The sequence below is a fragment of the Diorhabda carinulata genome, chromosome 8 (genome assembly GCF_026250575.1).
Source record: "Diorhabda carinulata isolate Delta chromosome 8, icDioCari1.1, whole genome shotgun sequence".
Lineage (NCBI taxonomy): Eukaryota > Metazoa > Arthropoda > Insecta > Coleoptera > Chrysomelidae > Diorhabda > Diorhabda carinulata.
Window position 1 is genome coordinate 18539405 of NC_079467.1, and position 17103 is coordinate 18556507.

Here is a 17103-nt window from a genome sequence, read left to right on the forward strand (position 1 = left end):
CATTTTTCGCCCTTTGATGCTGTCATGAAAGTTGTTGGTTCGATTTTTAAGAGTTTATCTTCGGTAAATAAACCACAATACTTTCCGAATATGAAATTAATCCAATTAATGCATTGACTGCAAATATTATTGATTAACTTCCTCACAATAAATCATCATTCTTATCAATCATTATCTTAGCCTCACGAATCGCAAGATTTAACACTTCTGAATTACTTGTTGTGGGGTTTTTCGTTCTTATTCGAAGGATGCTAGTCAAGTTTTGAGATATGGCAACACTGATGTGAATATGTCAAATCTGATATTGCCATCATAAAGTTTGACATTTTTAATGGTGAAAGTTTCATAATTTATAACTATTATGCCCCTATGCAGGGAAAATTTTTAATTCTAAATATAATTTTCTAATTTGCAATATAAGTGTGATCGAAATCTTCTTGTTCTGAATATAATACTTTAAAAAACAAACTATTTTCTTTACTAAATAGAATAAAAGTGTAATTTTTAATGATAATATACAAGTTGTATCATTTGTTAAAAAGTAGTACTGTTAGAGTTTTTCACTGACTGTTAATGGAATTATAACTTCTCTTTCAAAATAAATAACCATTACCTTTAACAGGAAATATTTCTTTGTTTGAGTGATTCATCCCAGTGGTATCCGGCTAAAATTTATTATTGAAGAATTCTACAAAGTTCACCATCCAATTTACAGTAAATCTTTTTGTACATTTCCTTGTTACTTTTATGTTATTCCACATTAAAAAACTGCCTCTATCATCAATCCTTATCTGTATTCTGCTGAAATTATAACGATGTATCGTAGTGCAATTTCCTGAACAAATTTAAAAGGCAAACAGTTTATAAATTCAGAAAAATTTATTAATAATTTATTAAATTATTAATAACTTGAGTATTCGTTTTTCCATAGAAATGTATTGAAACATTGAAAAATTGTGATGTCTGGCCCTTCAGGATAAAACTCAAAAAAATTGATGCATCTAGCGGAATAAAAGTCTATGTTATATTTCCTTTTATTTCGTTGTGGAATATTATATTAAAATTAATCTCAATACACTTACTAAAATACCTATATATTTGAAATAACGAAAGTCTATTTGAGTGTCATTATTTAATCCATAAATATGTTAAATATAGAGGTACGAAGCTAGTCGGATAACTGCCAGCGTGTAAGAGAAAAAATCAAAGGTTTACATGATCCCGACTCTCAATCTCCTTCTCTTTATTCGCAGACTAAATAACATAAAGAACCTACAGAGGAGCGGATGTTAATAGAAAATCTTTTTAAGCTTTCGTGAAAGTAATACAAAATATTAAACAAAGAAAGGAGTAAAAGTAGCGACTAAAAAGAAGGCTTTAAGAAAATTACTTATAGAAAAACAAAGTATAGAATAATTAAGTACAACCTCAGAAAAATCACAGAATTCCAGGGTGAATATCGAATGGAAACATCTAGAAGAAATTATGATAAAGCAACATAAAAAAAATACATAGAAAGTAAAGAGTGTTTGAAGGTCAAATGTAAACAAAAGAAGCTAACATAAAATGTTACAAGCTGGTAAAGATTGAAGCAAAAGACAGTATGAAGACACGAAGAAGAAAAATCAAAGACAATACTGTGTAAATAGAAAAATTTTGTGGACAAAGAAATTGAGAAATGTCGATCTGTAAATCAGAAACTGAATATTTTTATGACAAATTTGATTGGGCAGTTCTTTTTACTACAACTTCCAATTGTACCTGAGGTACTATCCTCTTTTTTTATTATATATAAAGTAAGAGAGCTGGAAGAGGCTATCAGCTTATCAAAAAATGTATTAGCCATATACTGACTGCAAAATAAACATGTTGGGTACCGCGTTTGTTAACTTTGGTTAAATACACATTAAGCAAAATGAGTTGGATGTTTAGCGTCGATTATTCACAATTTAAATAAAACCTGGATCCAGCAGTGCAGTCCTTAAACGAAATAATGGTTAAAAGACAAATATGTTTCGAAAGACAGTTCCATAGGTCGTAAAAGTGATGGTCAGGGTTTTGTGAGATATTCATGGGATTGTATACTTTCAAAAAGGTGAACGATAACAGAAAAGTTCAACTTAAAAGGTAAAGAAAGGAAGAAATTGCGAAAAAGTGACTGCATTTGATGGAAAATAAAGTGCTTCTCACACTTTTGTGATTACCGTGGCTAAACTTGACGAATTTCACCTAGATCTGATCTACCTCCCACAATATTCGCAAGATCTACAATCTCCTCTTTCCTAATTTCAAAATTTCACTTGCTAGAGAGAAATTTTCATCAGACGAGGAAATTATCGCAAACTTAAACGCCTAGTTCGAAGAGAAAGACGTTTAGAAAGGTTAAAGCATGACTGGATTGAGTGTATAGACTATATTGAGAAATAAGAATGATTATGGAAAAAATGTCTTGTCCCTTTCTTAGTTCCGTATCATTTTAGACAACATTCATATATACAAAGTATTATTTTCTCCCAATTATGAAAACGATACACTGGTAAACACTATCTTCCTCACACAAACTTTATGATAATTTTTATTTGTTTTGATGTACCCTCATCAAAAAAATTATTATTCCATTCAGTGTCACGTCCAGTTCTTTTGTGACAGCTACATATTCTTCGCTGACCTCATTTATGTGTTTTTGTTTGAATAACTTAATTTAGGCGACTGTATAACGATCACATTTAACTAAGTTACGTTTTTTACATTGTAAATATGTGTGTTGAGAATTAACTTTTACATCTCATCGTCGAAAATTTAAGCCATTAATTGCAAAGCGCTATTTAGACAATTTTCGGTTTCCCGTCCGCCACCAAGATAAATCCTGGGTTTCACATATATGTTGTGAAACGTGTGTGAGACTTCTATTAGATTGGGCTGAACAAGAATGTAAAAATTTAGTTTTTTGGGATACCGATGATTTGGACGGAACCAAAAGGTCATGTAAGTGATTATTATATTTGTTTTATTCAAACAAAAGTTCAAATACACTGTCCAGTACCCAAACTTGTCATCGGCCAACAGACCAATTCTACATTCAACTCAAGCTGCAAGTCACGATTCTGTTTCTAGTCCGAAATTTGGTCTTAGTCAACTCGATAAGGTATCTCAAGAGAGTAATCAAAGTTATGAACCGTCAACTTCAAAACAACTACATTTATTGATACAAAGTGATATGACTTTGTCTAAAAAACAAGCTGAGCTTTTGGAGTCTAGATTAAACGACAGGAATTTACTTTCTGTTTGTACGAAAATTTCTTATTCCCAACATCGTGACAATGAAATGAATCCTTACTTTTCTAAAGCAGATGATTTAGTCTATGGTAATAACATACCTATAGTGATGATTTTATTGAATTTCGGATATAATCTCACTCACTGGCGATTGTTCATTCATTCCTCAAAAACTAGCTTGAAAGCAGTGCTGCTATACAACGGAAACAAATTTGTGTGCCGATTGCCAATGATTCTGATATGAAAGGGATTTTCGAGAAAAAATTAAATATAGTGATCCTGTTTGGAAATTTTGTGGAGATTTTAAGATCATTGATCTTTTGCTACACAAGAAAGTATACCCCAAGCGTGGATCAATTACTCTAGGGCAGAAGAATATCAAAAATGATTTTTAGTGAATCCTGTTGACATATTTTTATCACCTTTACATATAAAATTTTATAAAAACTATGTCTAAAGATTAATTCTTATACCTGGAAGAGAAATTTCCCAAATAAGCCAGATAAAAATTAAAGAGGAATATTTATTGGTGTACAAATATGATTAATGAAGGATACAAACTTTGATGGAAAGCTGAATGATATTGAAAAAGTACCCTCGAAATGCGAAAAATTACAAAAAACGTAATAAATAAACTTATAATTTTATAAAAAGCTTTGGGATGTAATTTGTCTTCAAAAATACATATCCTGCACTATTATCTGGATGTCTTTGTTAGTGATTTTTGTACTTTTTATAAAAAATATATGCCTTAATGTCACAAAAATACCTGAGGTGTCAATTTTTTTTATTGATATATTATTGTTTGGTAGCCATAGTACATTCAAAAGTTGGTATAAGTTTTCGTGGGCTTAAATTTCATCGACCAGTTCAATCAGCGAATTTTGATTCAAAATTATTAAATATAATATTTAAAAAAACTGAAAACATTCATCTCAAAATATATAAAATCATTCTGGTATACTTTAATGTCTCATAGAAGTCCTCTATAACTTTCATCAAACTGTTTCGTGACACGGTAGCAATTTCTTGACTTACGCCTCTAAAGCTAAGAGTAGATGAAATTTTACGAAATTCATGTAACCCCATAAGAAAAAATCGGCTGATGATAGACCTGGCGGTTCGAAACTTTCGAACTCCAAAAATAAATACTGCTCGATTGAAATATACCATGGCTGTATTTTATTGAATTCATATTTTGTCGTATTGATTACCAAAGCTTCAAATAATTGTTGTAAAACATTGAAACAGCTCCATATTTTCTAAAAAAATTAGTTCCGACGATGTTAATTTTCGTGGAGACATATCGCACCGTAAACAGTGATTTTTCACGCAATTGTTGTAGGTTATTTTGCCCAAAAATAACAATTTGCAAATCCACTCAATTGAATTATTGAAACAGTGTTTGATACCCATATGAAATATGAAAAAATCTTTTAAACAAAAACCTATTAATATATATACTTCATACTTTTTCAAAATGTAGTGTGGTAATTAATTACAATTAATCTGATTAAAAAAAGGTTCGTTTTTCTGTTGATGCTTAATATTAATGATCTTCAAGGTAAGAAAAATACTAACATAGCCTCAAAAAATCACATCAACATGAACAAGCAATTAAATAAAAGATGTTTGTATGGAAAAACCTTTGTAATAACGATATTCAAAACATGTATTAGTCGTTAATTTCATTCGTAGAAATGAAAGATCTAACCACGAGATTTTTTTCATTACAAACTTGACTTACGACACGTATTCCATTTTATACTTTTACGATGTAATTCAAGGCCTCACTTTCAAATAACCGTATTTAATCTGACATTCGATTTGCTGTAATTATGTCATCTTTAAAATGTTCAGTAATATGTTAAAGAAATGAACGAAAAAATAATTTTTCATAAGTTGGTATGAAACTAAACTAATTTAAGTAATAGTGTATCACCTATTTAAGCTTGTAGACTGGACTAAATCATTATATAACAAGTCTATTAGTATAGCACTGTTTATATAATGCATTCATCCTGGTAGTTTTACCATAAAAATTTTCCAGGAATATTAAAAAAAGATTAAAATAGTTTATTCTTTAAAAATATGTTCTATTATTCTAGTTGTTTAAAATTAAAACTTACATGAAGTAATACATCGATTGTACAACGCTTAGAAACGAAGCGTTTTCGTAGTGGGATTGAGGCAAAATTAAACACCAAAATGTACTTACTCTAATATATTTCCCAGCTTTTGAATACTTATGTATGAAGATGATTTTAGGGTCATAGCATGGAAGTGATCTCTTTCGTATTTTTAACTTATATTCTCCAGTCCTGAATTCTTCTCTCTTCCTTAGGTCTTTCATCAACTCTGTGCACCATCTTTTCCTTGTTCTTCCTTTTTACCTGTTCTATGTTCATAATTGATTTTGTTGCTCTAAAATCTGGCATCCTCTATAAGTGACCTAGCAACTCTATTCTTTTGGATCTTATTATTTTGCTTAGATCTACTTCCCCAAATAAACTCAGTTACTCCTTTTCACCACCTAGTATCCTTCTGAGTATTTTACTTTCTCAAATATTTTCTCTTCCTCTGCTTTGTTAACAATCCAAGTTTCAACTTCGTAGCTCATTGTTATTATTATTGAGAAATAAGTTTGGGAAAAAACTATGGAGTTCGGGATTTCAAGTGTCATAACAAGAATCAACTTTTGTTTTTGTTCCATCCCCGTTTATCCACATTTCTCCTACTCTCACCACTGTTGGATGTGGTTGTAGATTCGAAACTAATGTTATATTTAACGCTTTATTACGATTATATGCTAAATTTATATCTATAGTCGTTTTATGGCATGTTTTTCGTTTTTTTTTTCACATCACCATATAGAATATAGAATTCTACAGTTTTAGCAACTATCTTTGAATTTGTATTTCCAAATTGTACCTCAAATGCGTTAAATGTGTTGTTGAACAAATAATAAACCTATTCACTCATACCTTCACGAAAAATTTTCATCATTATATCTTTTTTTGTCATATTTCGTGAACAACTATAGAAGTTAGTCCTTTCTGATGTTTGCATTTGCTATCCCTTCGCTCACAACTTGACTTACTACAAGTCTTCAATTTTTTTCTCTTTAATTCAGTTACTTAACTGTGTTTAAGTATATTTTCACAAAAAATTATTTATTGGAAACTATGATTCCATGATTTTATAGTCTTGAACTTAATATAAAAATTTGAGAAACAGTTGTGATATTATTAGTATTATTTAAACGCAATGAAAAAAAAATTAAATAATATAAACTGTATATAAATATGTATAAACTTCAACTTAAAAAATTGTAATGATATATTGTATATTGTAGTAGGTATACTAAGTAGATGGTACTAATTGTAAATAAATATTTAAGGCATGTATAAGATGCATATATTCTACTTAACATTTATGTAGTACAGTACTTGCTATTATTTCTGTTAGGTTTACACAAATAAATGTTGAATATCACATATCTCACCTTGTATATATTTTTAATTTCATATAATATATTGGAATATGATATATCATATAATATATAGTTCCTGTGAATATTTATCTACCACAAATTATTGCAATTCTTCCAATATCAATTGCAGATTATAAAAACTTATATAAAAACACTTGCCGACAATTTGGTTTCATCTACCATAGACGTAGATACCTCATTTTATAAATTTATCATGTATTATAAATACTATATATCTTTTGCGAGAGATATACCTCCTTAATTTGTTAAAACTGAATATTAAATTATAAAACGTAAATAGACCAGTGAGAGAGTTTGGTTTAAGCAGAGTATTTGAAGAAATTTATAAATTAAATTAATCTCACCAAGCCACGCCAATGCTTATCGCAGACTTTCTCGCAGGAACATTTCGAAGAAGCTGTGTACATACGGATTCGGGCAATAGAAATGCATTTATGTTTACGATCCGATGTTTTCATTAGTAAACAGTGGAGATGATGAGTCCACATGAACTGAAGGTTTGTCAGATGTTTATCTAATTTTATATGGGGAGTAACCATTATATTTCATTCCTTAATTTGGTATGAGTGCCGTGCGTAATCGATGTTGGAAGAACTATATAAGGGACGATTAATTTACTACGTCAGGTTTACCAGATATCCTTAGAAATAAATTGCTAAAAGTCATAAATCGGGAGACAGAAAAAACTTTTTTACTTTAAACTAAATATAGTCGAAGACATAAAAACCTTTGCTTCCACAAGCTAAACACGATTAAAGACAGAAGAAAATTCTTTGAATTAAACTAAACATTTAATTAGAGCCATCAACAAAAAACAAATGCTGCTCTTCACGAAAATCGTGTAAATTTTGTTGTCTCGAGAAATACCTTCAAGCAGACCATAGATACTCGCACGAAACAATGAAGAATGAGAGAAAGAAAAAAACAATCTTTTCAATTGCCTAAATGGAACAAGGTATTTCCTGTCCATAACAAAAGCGTTTAGCCAAGGTTTTCGTAAGTCAAAAATTCCATCTTTGACTCAAGAACATGGGTCAATTACAGTGACCGCAAACGAGAAGAAGGATTTTGCTTCAAATTCAACTCGTCAACTCAGAAATAGAATTGGAGTACCACCAATCGTATGGAAGAAATGCGCAGCTGAAGTCCGTTAAGCACACTCTATAAAAGAGGTTTTTTTATTGCAGGAAACTTGCTCGGGTTCAACACATTCTCTAAAGGGTAAGAGACGGCTCCTACAACTACCTTCCGATTGCTTTAGTTCCAGGCATTGCCGATGTGGTTGCATTTTACACAAAAAAAGAAAATTTAAGAGAGAAAAACCTTTGTTCATAAAAGATGAACACAATTAAAGACTATTGAACCTTTTTCGACTTAAACTAAAAACAATTAAAGATATAAAAACTTTGACAAAAACATTTCCAAATGACTCTAACTTTGTAACTATTAAATGTATTTATGATTGTATCTGTATTCACTATATTATGAGAAACAGAAAATATATACAATGTGTACTGTCAAAAAAAAATGTTAATACGCTATTTTAGAGTAACGGTGCACTTCACTTTTTATATTTCATACACTATATTTTAAAATAGCTGTTTCCACTTTTAATAATATTTGTTACGTTTTCGTTAGCTTGTAGCGGGATCAGGAGCCACCGAAGAATCTGACGAAAAAGCAAACGCTCCAGATGGCGCTGAAAGCGAAGCACAGCATAAAAGCGTAGACGCTCATTACAGTGAAGGAATTCCCGGACCAGTCACCAGATTACTCGTCATTGCAAACAGAGGTTTAGCTAATTTAATCCAAGATTTAATCCTTGTAAGTTTATTTTACAAAATATTTTCACACTAACAAAATTCATGTGTTTCGTATCAGTTTACCTAACCACGTCATTATTCCACTGTTTTCTATGATTTTTATGTTTATCTATGAAACGCTTTTAAAAATGTTTCTTAATATATTTTTTTCCATTATCTATGAATGATTATTATTTCTTTCAAAGTTAGGTTAGATTGATTATCTTGGTAATAACGCAACTCCTGTAGGTATAACTTCTAACTTCAAAGCACTTTTGCAACTTCCATTTATATTTGACTAATGCAATTTCAGAATACTACCGGTCGTTTCGAAAGTTTTACCCAAACTCAAATAAGAAATAAATTGGAATCACTTAGAAAACTCACCAAACACATCAGCTCTAGGATCATCAAATCATAGAATTCATTACAATGACAAATAAGTAAATCTTTGAAATAATCACCAAAATGGTAGTTTTTAGTTTAGATATAACCCTAACAATCGAATAATCACTTATGCATGCATATTTATTCTTCATATACACTGCCGAGCATAAAATTAGGATCACTCTGTTATTTGAGAAATTTTTATGGTTGTCGTTTTTTTTTTCGGTGGTAACATAGCTTACTCACTGTTTGATTAAATAAATAAGAAGTTTATATTGTTGAAGATTTATTGAAAGTGAAGGAAGAACAGAAATGAATAATTTCACGTCGCTATGATTTTCTTTGAAATGAAAGAAAGACCCTCTTAACAACAAGGAATGCTTTGAATCTGATTTTTGATCACATTTTGTCGCCGAAGCTTTCTAGAATTTCTAGGGGCCGGCAAATGTCTCTCCATTTCATACCAAATATGTTCAATGGGATCTAAGTCTATACTGCGAGCTGGCCAAACAAATTGCGTGATTTTAATCTCGTCAAGACACTCGGTAACTATCCTAGCAGTGTGAGGCCGTGCATTATCATGCATAAAGGTTACGTCGTTCTCAAAAAAAAACCATGAATGGTATAACATTGTCTTTAAGAACCTCTGACGCTCGGCAATACATGCTTGAGCATATCTCCCGCCTTGTCGTCCTCATACTCTTACACGTACATCTAAGCTCGTAAGACATAATTGCGGTTCATTGGAATACACTAGGTCATCGCTGTTGTCCAAGCAAGGTACTCTCGTGCAATATTCAACCTGGCAATCAGATTGTTCACAGGAATGCAACAGTCCAGTAGCTCTAGTTTGAGCATGAATCCAGCATGAAGTCGTTTCCTGACTGTCTATTTACTTATGGTCACATTTCTCACTTCTTACAGATCATTTCGGAAGGAAACTTCCGTTTCCGTTCGGTTTATCGAAGCACTAGAAACGAAAAAGCGGTAATCTCTAGTTGTTGCACTCTTGCCTCGTCCAGAATCAGGTCTTCGCATTAACAAATCAGTCTCTTTGTACTACTCCAAACTCGTTTCTCACTATTTCTCAATGATAGAATAAAAAACCAAAGAAATTATAATTTCTAACATAACTTCAAATTACGAAGTGATTCTAATTTTTTACTCGGCAGTGTAATTTGAAAAAGAAACATGAAAGTAGTAAAGTAGTACTTTCACTGACGCTCTCGGCGTAAGTAAAAGTATGTTTGAATGTTTGTATCTAAATTATTCTAATTCATTTTTCATCAAAAATGATTGTACATACTGTATATAGAAAATGAGACATTAATCCGGAGCGTTACATACGCAATTAGGACCCCAAATAATTCATAACTAAACACATCATTGAAATAGAAAATTTGACTATAAAATAGAAATAAATATGTAAAAGTTTTCTTTTGTATCTAGAAAATGATAACACGATATAAAAATGAAATTTTGAAAATTATTTCCTCTAAATAAACGGCGTGCAGATGTCCTAAAATTAGGATTTTTCATCAACGAGAAGCGTCCCAACTCAATTTGTACAATACATAAATTAATAGAGCCTGCTATGGGCGTTTCTAAAATTTACTATGCAGCAAGCCTAAAAAAATGTAAATTGATCATATTTTCGACAATTGAATAGTAAACAGTTGTTTTCAAACGAAAATTCTTCAATTTCTAATCTTATTCACTTGGGACTAGAATCAACTAAGTAAAACTCACACTAACATATAAAAATAAAACAGGGAAATCGAAAGGGAAATATTACCATTTAAGCCCAAAAAATAACGGTTTAGTTGGTAGTCTTTCTTTGCAGTGCTAAAATAGGGAAAAAGTAAAAAAAAATCTAGTTAGACAACATTTTAGCGCTGACGATGACTAAAGCCTGTAAACCGAGTTCTTATGTACATTATAGCTAAGTTAGTTAACTTTTATAGAAAAAAATGTATTGTTTTGATTGTTATTTATTATAAACAAAATTTAAAAGCGACCCGCGAATTAGGCAATCTAAGAAAACAGCTGGCGACCATGTGAATGAATGATTTTCACCTATGTACCCATGCTGAGTTTTTGGTTTTTCCGATAGTGAGAGTTGTTTTTTGTTGCATTGTATTAAGAGAACTCGATAGATACTCTTCAGATCTGTTTCAGTGGCATAAATACAGCTATAATTGAGTATTTTACAGTTTTTAGCATGAATTTGCTAGTAAGATTTCCACTGTTGAAAGTCAAGTTTATAAAACATGAGTAGTTTGCAAAATAATAACCTAGTGGCAGTTGAAACGTACAAAGATAACCTGAAAGCTTTAAGTGGACTTAAACCGTTTTCATTAGATGAAAAGAGCTTCAGTTAGAATCCTGCTCATTTTCCACTAGTTTCCGTTCAAGATTACATTTACCAACACTGAGCAAAACACTGCATTGTGAAAAAAAACCGATAACGTCACGTTTCCAGGAGGAATTCTTCTAATGAGAAACAATTTCGGAATTAGACTATAAATAACAAGGTCAGAAATCGATCAAATAAGTCCACACAAGTAAACAAAATTAAGTAAATTGAGTGGAGAATAAAAGTATTTAAGTAAAATCAATCCTGAAGGTATTTGGAAGAAATACATATCTTTTCAGTGAGTCTTTCAATTTTGAAAATCATTTGAAGTGAGTACATCAAAATAAAATGAAAGGTGAATCGCCTGACTACCGATTCAATCGCAAACAATAAAGCAAAGTGAAAAGACGAATGTATAAATATATTATTTCAGTATAGTTGAACATAAAACCTTCCAAATAAATCACAAAAAGTACGTTTTCTTTTATATTCAAACGTACTTTCTCTCAATAAACTCCAAATACAGTCACCCACCATAATTTAATTGCATTGTCCTCGATAACATTCTTGCTCTTCTGAATATTGGAAAAGTTTATTGTATATCAAATTTATCTAAATTAAATATACCAAATGCAGAAGAAATACATTTATCTAGTAAAGTTTTACTGCAAGCCTGAAGTCCATATTTATTTATGCGTGACTCACATTACAAGCAAGATGCGCGAAACAGTTGATTCCGCAAACTTCCAACGACTAGCCTTGCGATTTATTTATGGTCATCGCAAAGGCCAGACGTACCGGAAATTGTAAACGGTTAAAATCGAATAGTAAATCTCTCCTTTGTATTTTCACTCAATGATTGTTGCATCAATGACGTTATTTATCATCTTTATCACAGCCAGTTCCATTGCACAATCGAGGTTGATGAATGTTACGCAGGATGATGACAACTGATACGGATGCAGGATGATGACAACTTGTAAGGTGATAATCCAGGCAATTCCAGTGAATAGTTGATTACGTCATCCTGGATCATAACGATGTCGACTGATTTAAAAGAAAGAAAATTCTGAATGGTCGCATTGAGATCCATTATTTTTTGCCGCCAATATTGCTTTTTCACACAGTCAATTATGGTTATTAAACCGTTGCGCTATATCTGGGAAAATTTGCTGAATAAGCTCCTCTTTCGTGTCTGTCATCTGACAGAAATACTGTGGGTACTGTGATGAATCCGGTCGAGGTGTCCACTGCGACTATATTACGTATATCCAATGTCTAACAACTACTTCGCAAACACATTTGCAGTTTCATCTTGTTGCAAAAATACTCTCATGTTAGCAGAGTACACAAAATAGTAAATAACTTGAAATGTCACTATCATAAAGGAACACCGAAGTAAAAAAAATTCTCTTTCACGTAGCGGTAATCGTCTATCGAAAAGATGAAGGATGCATTCTTTGTCTGAGATATCGATCGACATATTAATTGGTAGTTAAGTGTGAAATATTATGATTGCGTTCAGAAATTTAATGTGTGACTAAACATTAAAGGAAAACAAAATGTTTGTTTATATTTAATTCCGAGCATTTTTATTGTTATTCTCGTTTTAAACTTTCTCTGTACTTCCACAAATAATTCAAGACCAAAATCAGCCAAATCGGTCCAGCTGTTATCAAGTTTTAGCGAGACTAACGAACAGCAATTCATTTATATATGTTACCGGAAATGTAGGAAATCTAGGAATTGTATACAAATCCTAAGAAATTTATATAAATCCGAAGCTATTTAGGAAATGTATAAAATATTGTTTCAAACACTATTCAATATATAAATGTCTTAGGAAACGTGCACAATTCCTAGGAATTCTATATAATTCCAATATCGTATTAGGAAATGTATAAAAATAATGCTTTCTGTAATAGAACACGTTGAGAATAATAATTTTTATTAAAGCACTCGTTGAAACAACAACCTAACCTAACCTAACCAATAATCACGAGAAATCTTTATAGCTGTTATTTTTACCGTGGAAACTTCTTCAATTAACTCTTTATAACATTAATCTTGAATACAAGCAGTCCTCTTAGCATTTGTTAGCGTTCTTAATGATGCTAAAGTACTATATAATCGCTCTTTCATAAGCGCGATGCTTGATTCGGTAGCCATTTTGAACAACAGCGACGTGCGTACACATGATGGATAACATACATTTCCGGTATCATATATATAGATGACGGAAGATGAATTTCTTCTCTACCTGCTTCCGTTGCACTTTTGTCCTATGAAAAATTATAACTTTCGTGGAAATATATACCATGTTGGCACTAAATCTGGATAATTATTACTGAAACCTGGTATCTTATTCCTTTAACAACTATGGTAGGATTCATTATCTGTACTGACTGCTAAAAACATACATCCAACACTTCTTCTGACAATAAAAACCCCAAACGAGGTAGAGTACACCACAAACTTTCAGGGAAACAATTAATCTCACTTTGAATAAAGATAGTTGCGAATTAGATCAAATCAATGCACGTTTTTATAAGACTTATCGAATTATTCACAATTTTCCAAACTGTACTTTTAGGGATGCTCGTTTAAGCTGAAATATCTTTCGATGAAAAGTATTTTCGTGGCTTCGATCTACTAACATCAAGTAATTTGCCTCATCAGGCACACATTTGCGCTGTTCGGTAGATACTATCGAACTTTATCATATACACTGTTTCGTGGTTCGAAACGAACTGACACAGAAAAAGGTGTTGGGACCATAGATAATATATTCTATTGCATCTCATATATCAACTGTAGCCTAGTCTTAGATCGTGAAAAATTCTATCTCAGAATTCAAGGTGTGTCGTCACACTGCCGATTACTCAAGAACAAAAAAGGAAAAAACAGTTTAGAAAAAGTAGTTTTCCATTTATATTCAAACAGACTTTCTTTCAATAAATCCCAAATACAGTCGTTGTTCTCGTTAACGTTCTTTTGAGGTTATAAATTCCTGACTAAAAGATTCTTGTCCTTCTGAATATTCAATAATTTTATGTTGATGCTTTCAAATTTATCTAATAAGAATATGACATATCCATATTTAATAGTACTATACAGCCCATGAACTAAAGTTCTTCTACTAACTTTCGGTGTTTAACAATTTCATTGTTTTCTTTTTAAGTTAAAACTTGAAATATTTCGAAATTAAAATAATTGGAAGCTTGTATATACTTTGCTATATGTACGATGCTTCAAATTAAATAGTTTTATGTATATATTGTACATATTTTTCATGAAATCAAATGCCAGTAGCTTGTTGAAAATGATATACCACATGAGGCAATTAATGGACTGAAATTTAATCATAACTCAAAAAATGGCAACGCTGTGACCCTTCGTGTACATCTATTTAGTAAAGGGGCTCTTTTTAAAAGTTTTACTGCAAGCCTAACTAACTTGATTAGATTTTTAGTAAATCTGGCGAAAGACCCTCAGCAATCGGTTGCAAATTGTAGTCGATGTTTGTATTTTTATTGTAATACTGTTTGTAACTTTCCAATATAAATAGCTCACACTGTATAAACGTGGTTTTTGATGTGTTGAAACTATAAAATAATAGCTAAGATCGAAATAACAAGAATAGAAATATTGAAGTTTACTTTTATATTATATCAATTCAAATTAATCACACTGTATATTAATATTTGTCGTTTCAAGATATTTTCAAAGCTACTGGCAGCAATTTATATATTAATACATAAGATTTGCGTACATTATTTCAACAACTATTACGTAAACGCTATACATATTAGAAAGTATATTTTCTTATAAAAAATTTAAATTACACCACATAAAAATTAATTTATTGAACATTCTTTTCTTTCAATACTGACTGGTGTCGTTTAACATTTTTTCGAATCTCTAGTTTCTTTAAATTTGGCAACGTCGCCATATAAGATAATTATGTATATACTACGTACTACGATTTTTGGCTGGTATTGTTGACGCGCGTTAACAATAAAAGATGACTGTTGTAAATTCAAATGTTTTAATGTCTAATACAGTCCTAATATCAACAGATACGTCAGTTGAATAAATTGAATTTGACTTTTAATATTCATCATTGATTCTCTATTATTAAACAGAAAAATTCTAGTCATAGCAGAAACAGAATTACAAGGTGTTTCTAAATTCATGCGACAAAATTCAGGAGGTGATTGCTCGTATGAAATTAAGATGGGTGTCTCTCCCATAACAAATTTTATAGGTTATATTATTTTTCTTTACGTGTACAGTCCATGACTCGTAGGCTACGTTCATGTATTTTAGCTAGATGTGGTTATGTCCAGCATTCATATGACTGGTATCACATTTTACATCTTAACTGTTATTAAAAAAATTATAAATTATGACAAAAAATTTGAGAAAAAAAAATTTTTCTAAATAAAACTAAATCTTGAAATAAAGGGTTACTAATTTCACCTCCGTAACAGGAATTATGAAAAATTTCCCTCAGTTAGTCCTTTGCAAGTGCACGAAAATTGCCGAATTTCAAGTTTCTGGCTTTACTGAAATCTTAGTCACCACCTTTTAAGGTTTTAAGGGTGATATCTCGGAAAGGGGTAGGCTGAGGAAAGACATATCTTAATTTCATACGTGTAATAACCTCCATGAATTTAGAAACACCCTGCATATTTAATTTATAAACTTAATACAATGTAGTAAATCATAAACAACGAAAGAAGTTGAGTTTGTATAATAAATTTTTTAAAAAAATGTTATCATTAAATTAAAAAAAAATGTTTAACATTGAATTCGACTCCTGCTTTTATAGTCGGAAGAAAATCTGGCAACAAAGCATATGTAATTTGATATTTATAATAATATTAATATTTACCTCAGGAATATCAATGTATTAATATATTTTATATTGTTTATAAAATGAAAATGTATTTTCATATGATACGAGTATTATATATTTATTTCAAATAGAGAGAAAAATAAAAAGCACGTTATAGTCGCAATACTGATATGCGATCTTGTTAGTTGCAAATGGCGGCCTTACATCTACACCGATCGTAACTTTAGAACGAATATTTGTATAGAGTTTAAAAACAAAATATCTCTCTGCAATTATCCGGAAAAATTTCTTGTTTTTGGGTTCGAAAAATCGTTTTATTTTAAAAATCATTCAAATTCTGGCAAAAATAACATGGTGGCATTTCGTTGTAATCACCGAAAAGGTACTTATTTCGTTATCTTAATCGATGCAGAATTTTTACTATAATATTTCAGTACCCTTAAAAACCATGAATGTTGTATACATCCTCAATTGTTTTTTACTAAAATTTAATAATAACGACCAAGGACTATTCGAATTGACAGCATTAACCAACATTATTTTTGACAGCCAGACATGGCTGCCAAACAAAAACTAAACCACGTGGCATCTTCAAACTTAAAACTATCCTGTATAGATTGTGTACTTTCTAATATAATTTCATTGATTTCAGTTTGTTGTACGTTTATGTATCTCAACTCTTTTTTTTTTTTGTTTAATTTGACCGGACTAATTGTTCATTGGAAAATATTTTGTCGGTAGTCAAAAGGAAGTTTATTGAATTCAGTCGAAAAGGCTTAATAACAAGCCTCAAAATTATGTTTTCGTGCAAAACATATTCATTTTTACGTTGAAATTATGGTATATATATATTATAAACGCTATCATTATCAGTAAGTGTTTTAAATTTATAGAGGATTTGAGTTGC

The 17103-nt window shown here is 30.8% G+C and overlaps 1 protein-coding gene across 2 annotated transcripts in view; it reads left to right on the top strand.

The window, feature by feature from the left end:
* LOC130897179 (uncharacterized) overlaps positions 1 to 17103 on the top strand; it is a 55691-nt gene that overhangs the window by 37480 nt on the left and 1108 nt on the right. For both annotated transcript variants that reach the window (XM_057805904.1, XM_057805905.1), the window contains one exon: positions 8429 to 8614. In XM_057805904.1, coding sequence (XP_057661887.1) covers positions 8429 to 8614 — 186 coding nt within the window. The remainder of the gene's footprint in view (positions 1 to 8428; positions 8615 to 17103) is intronic.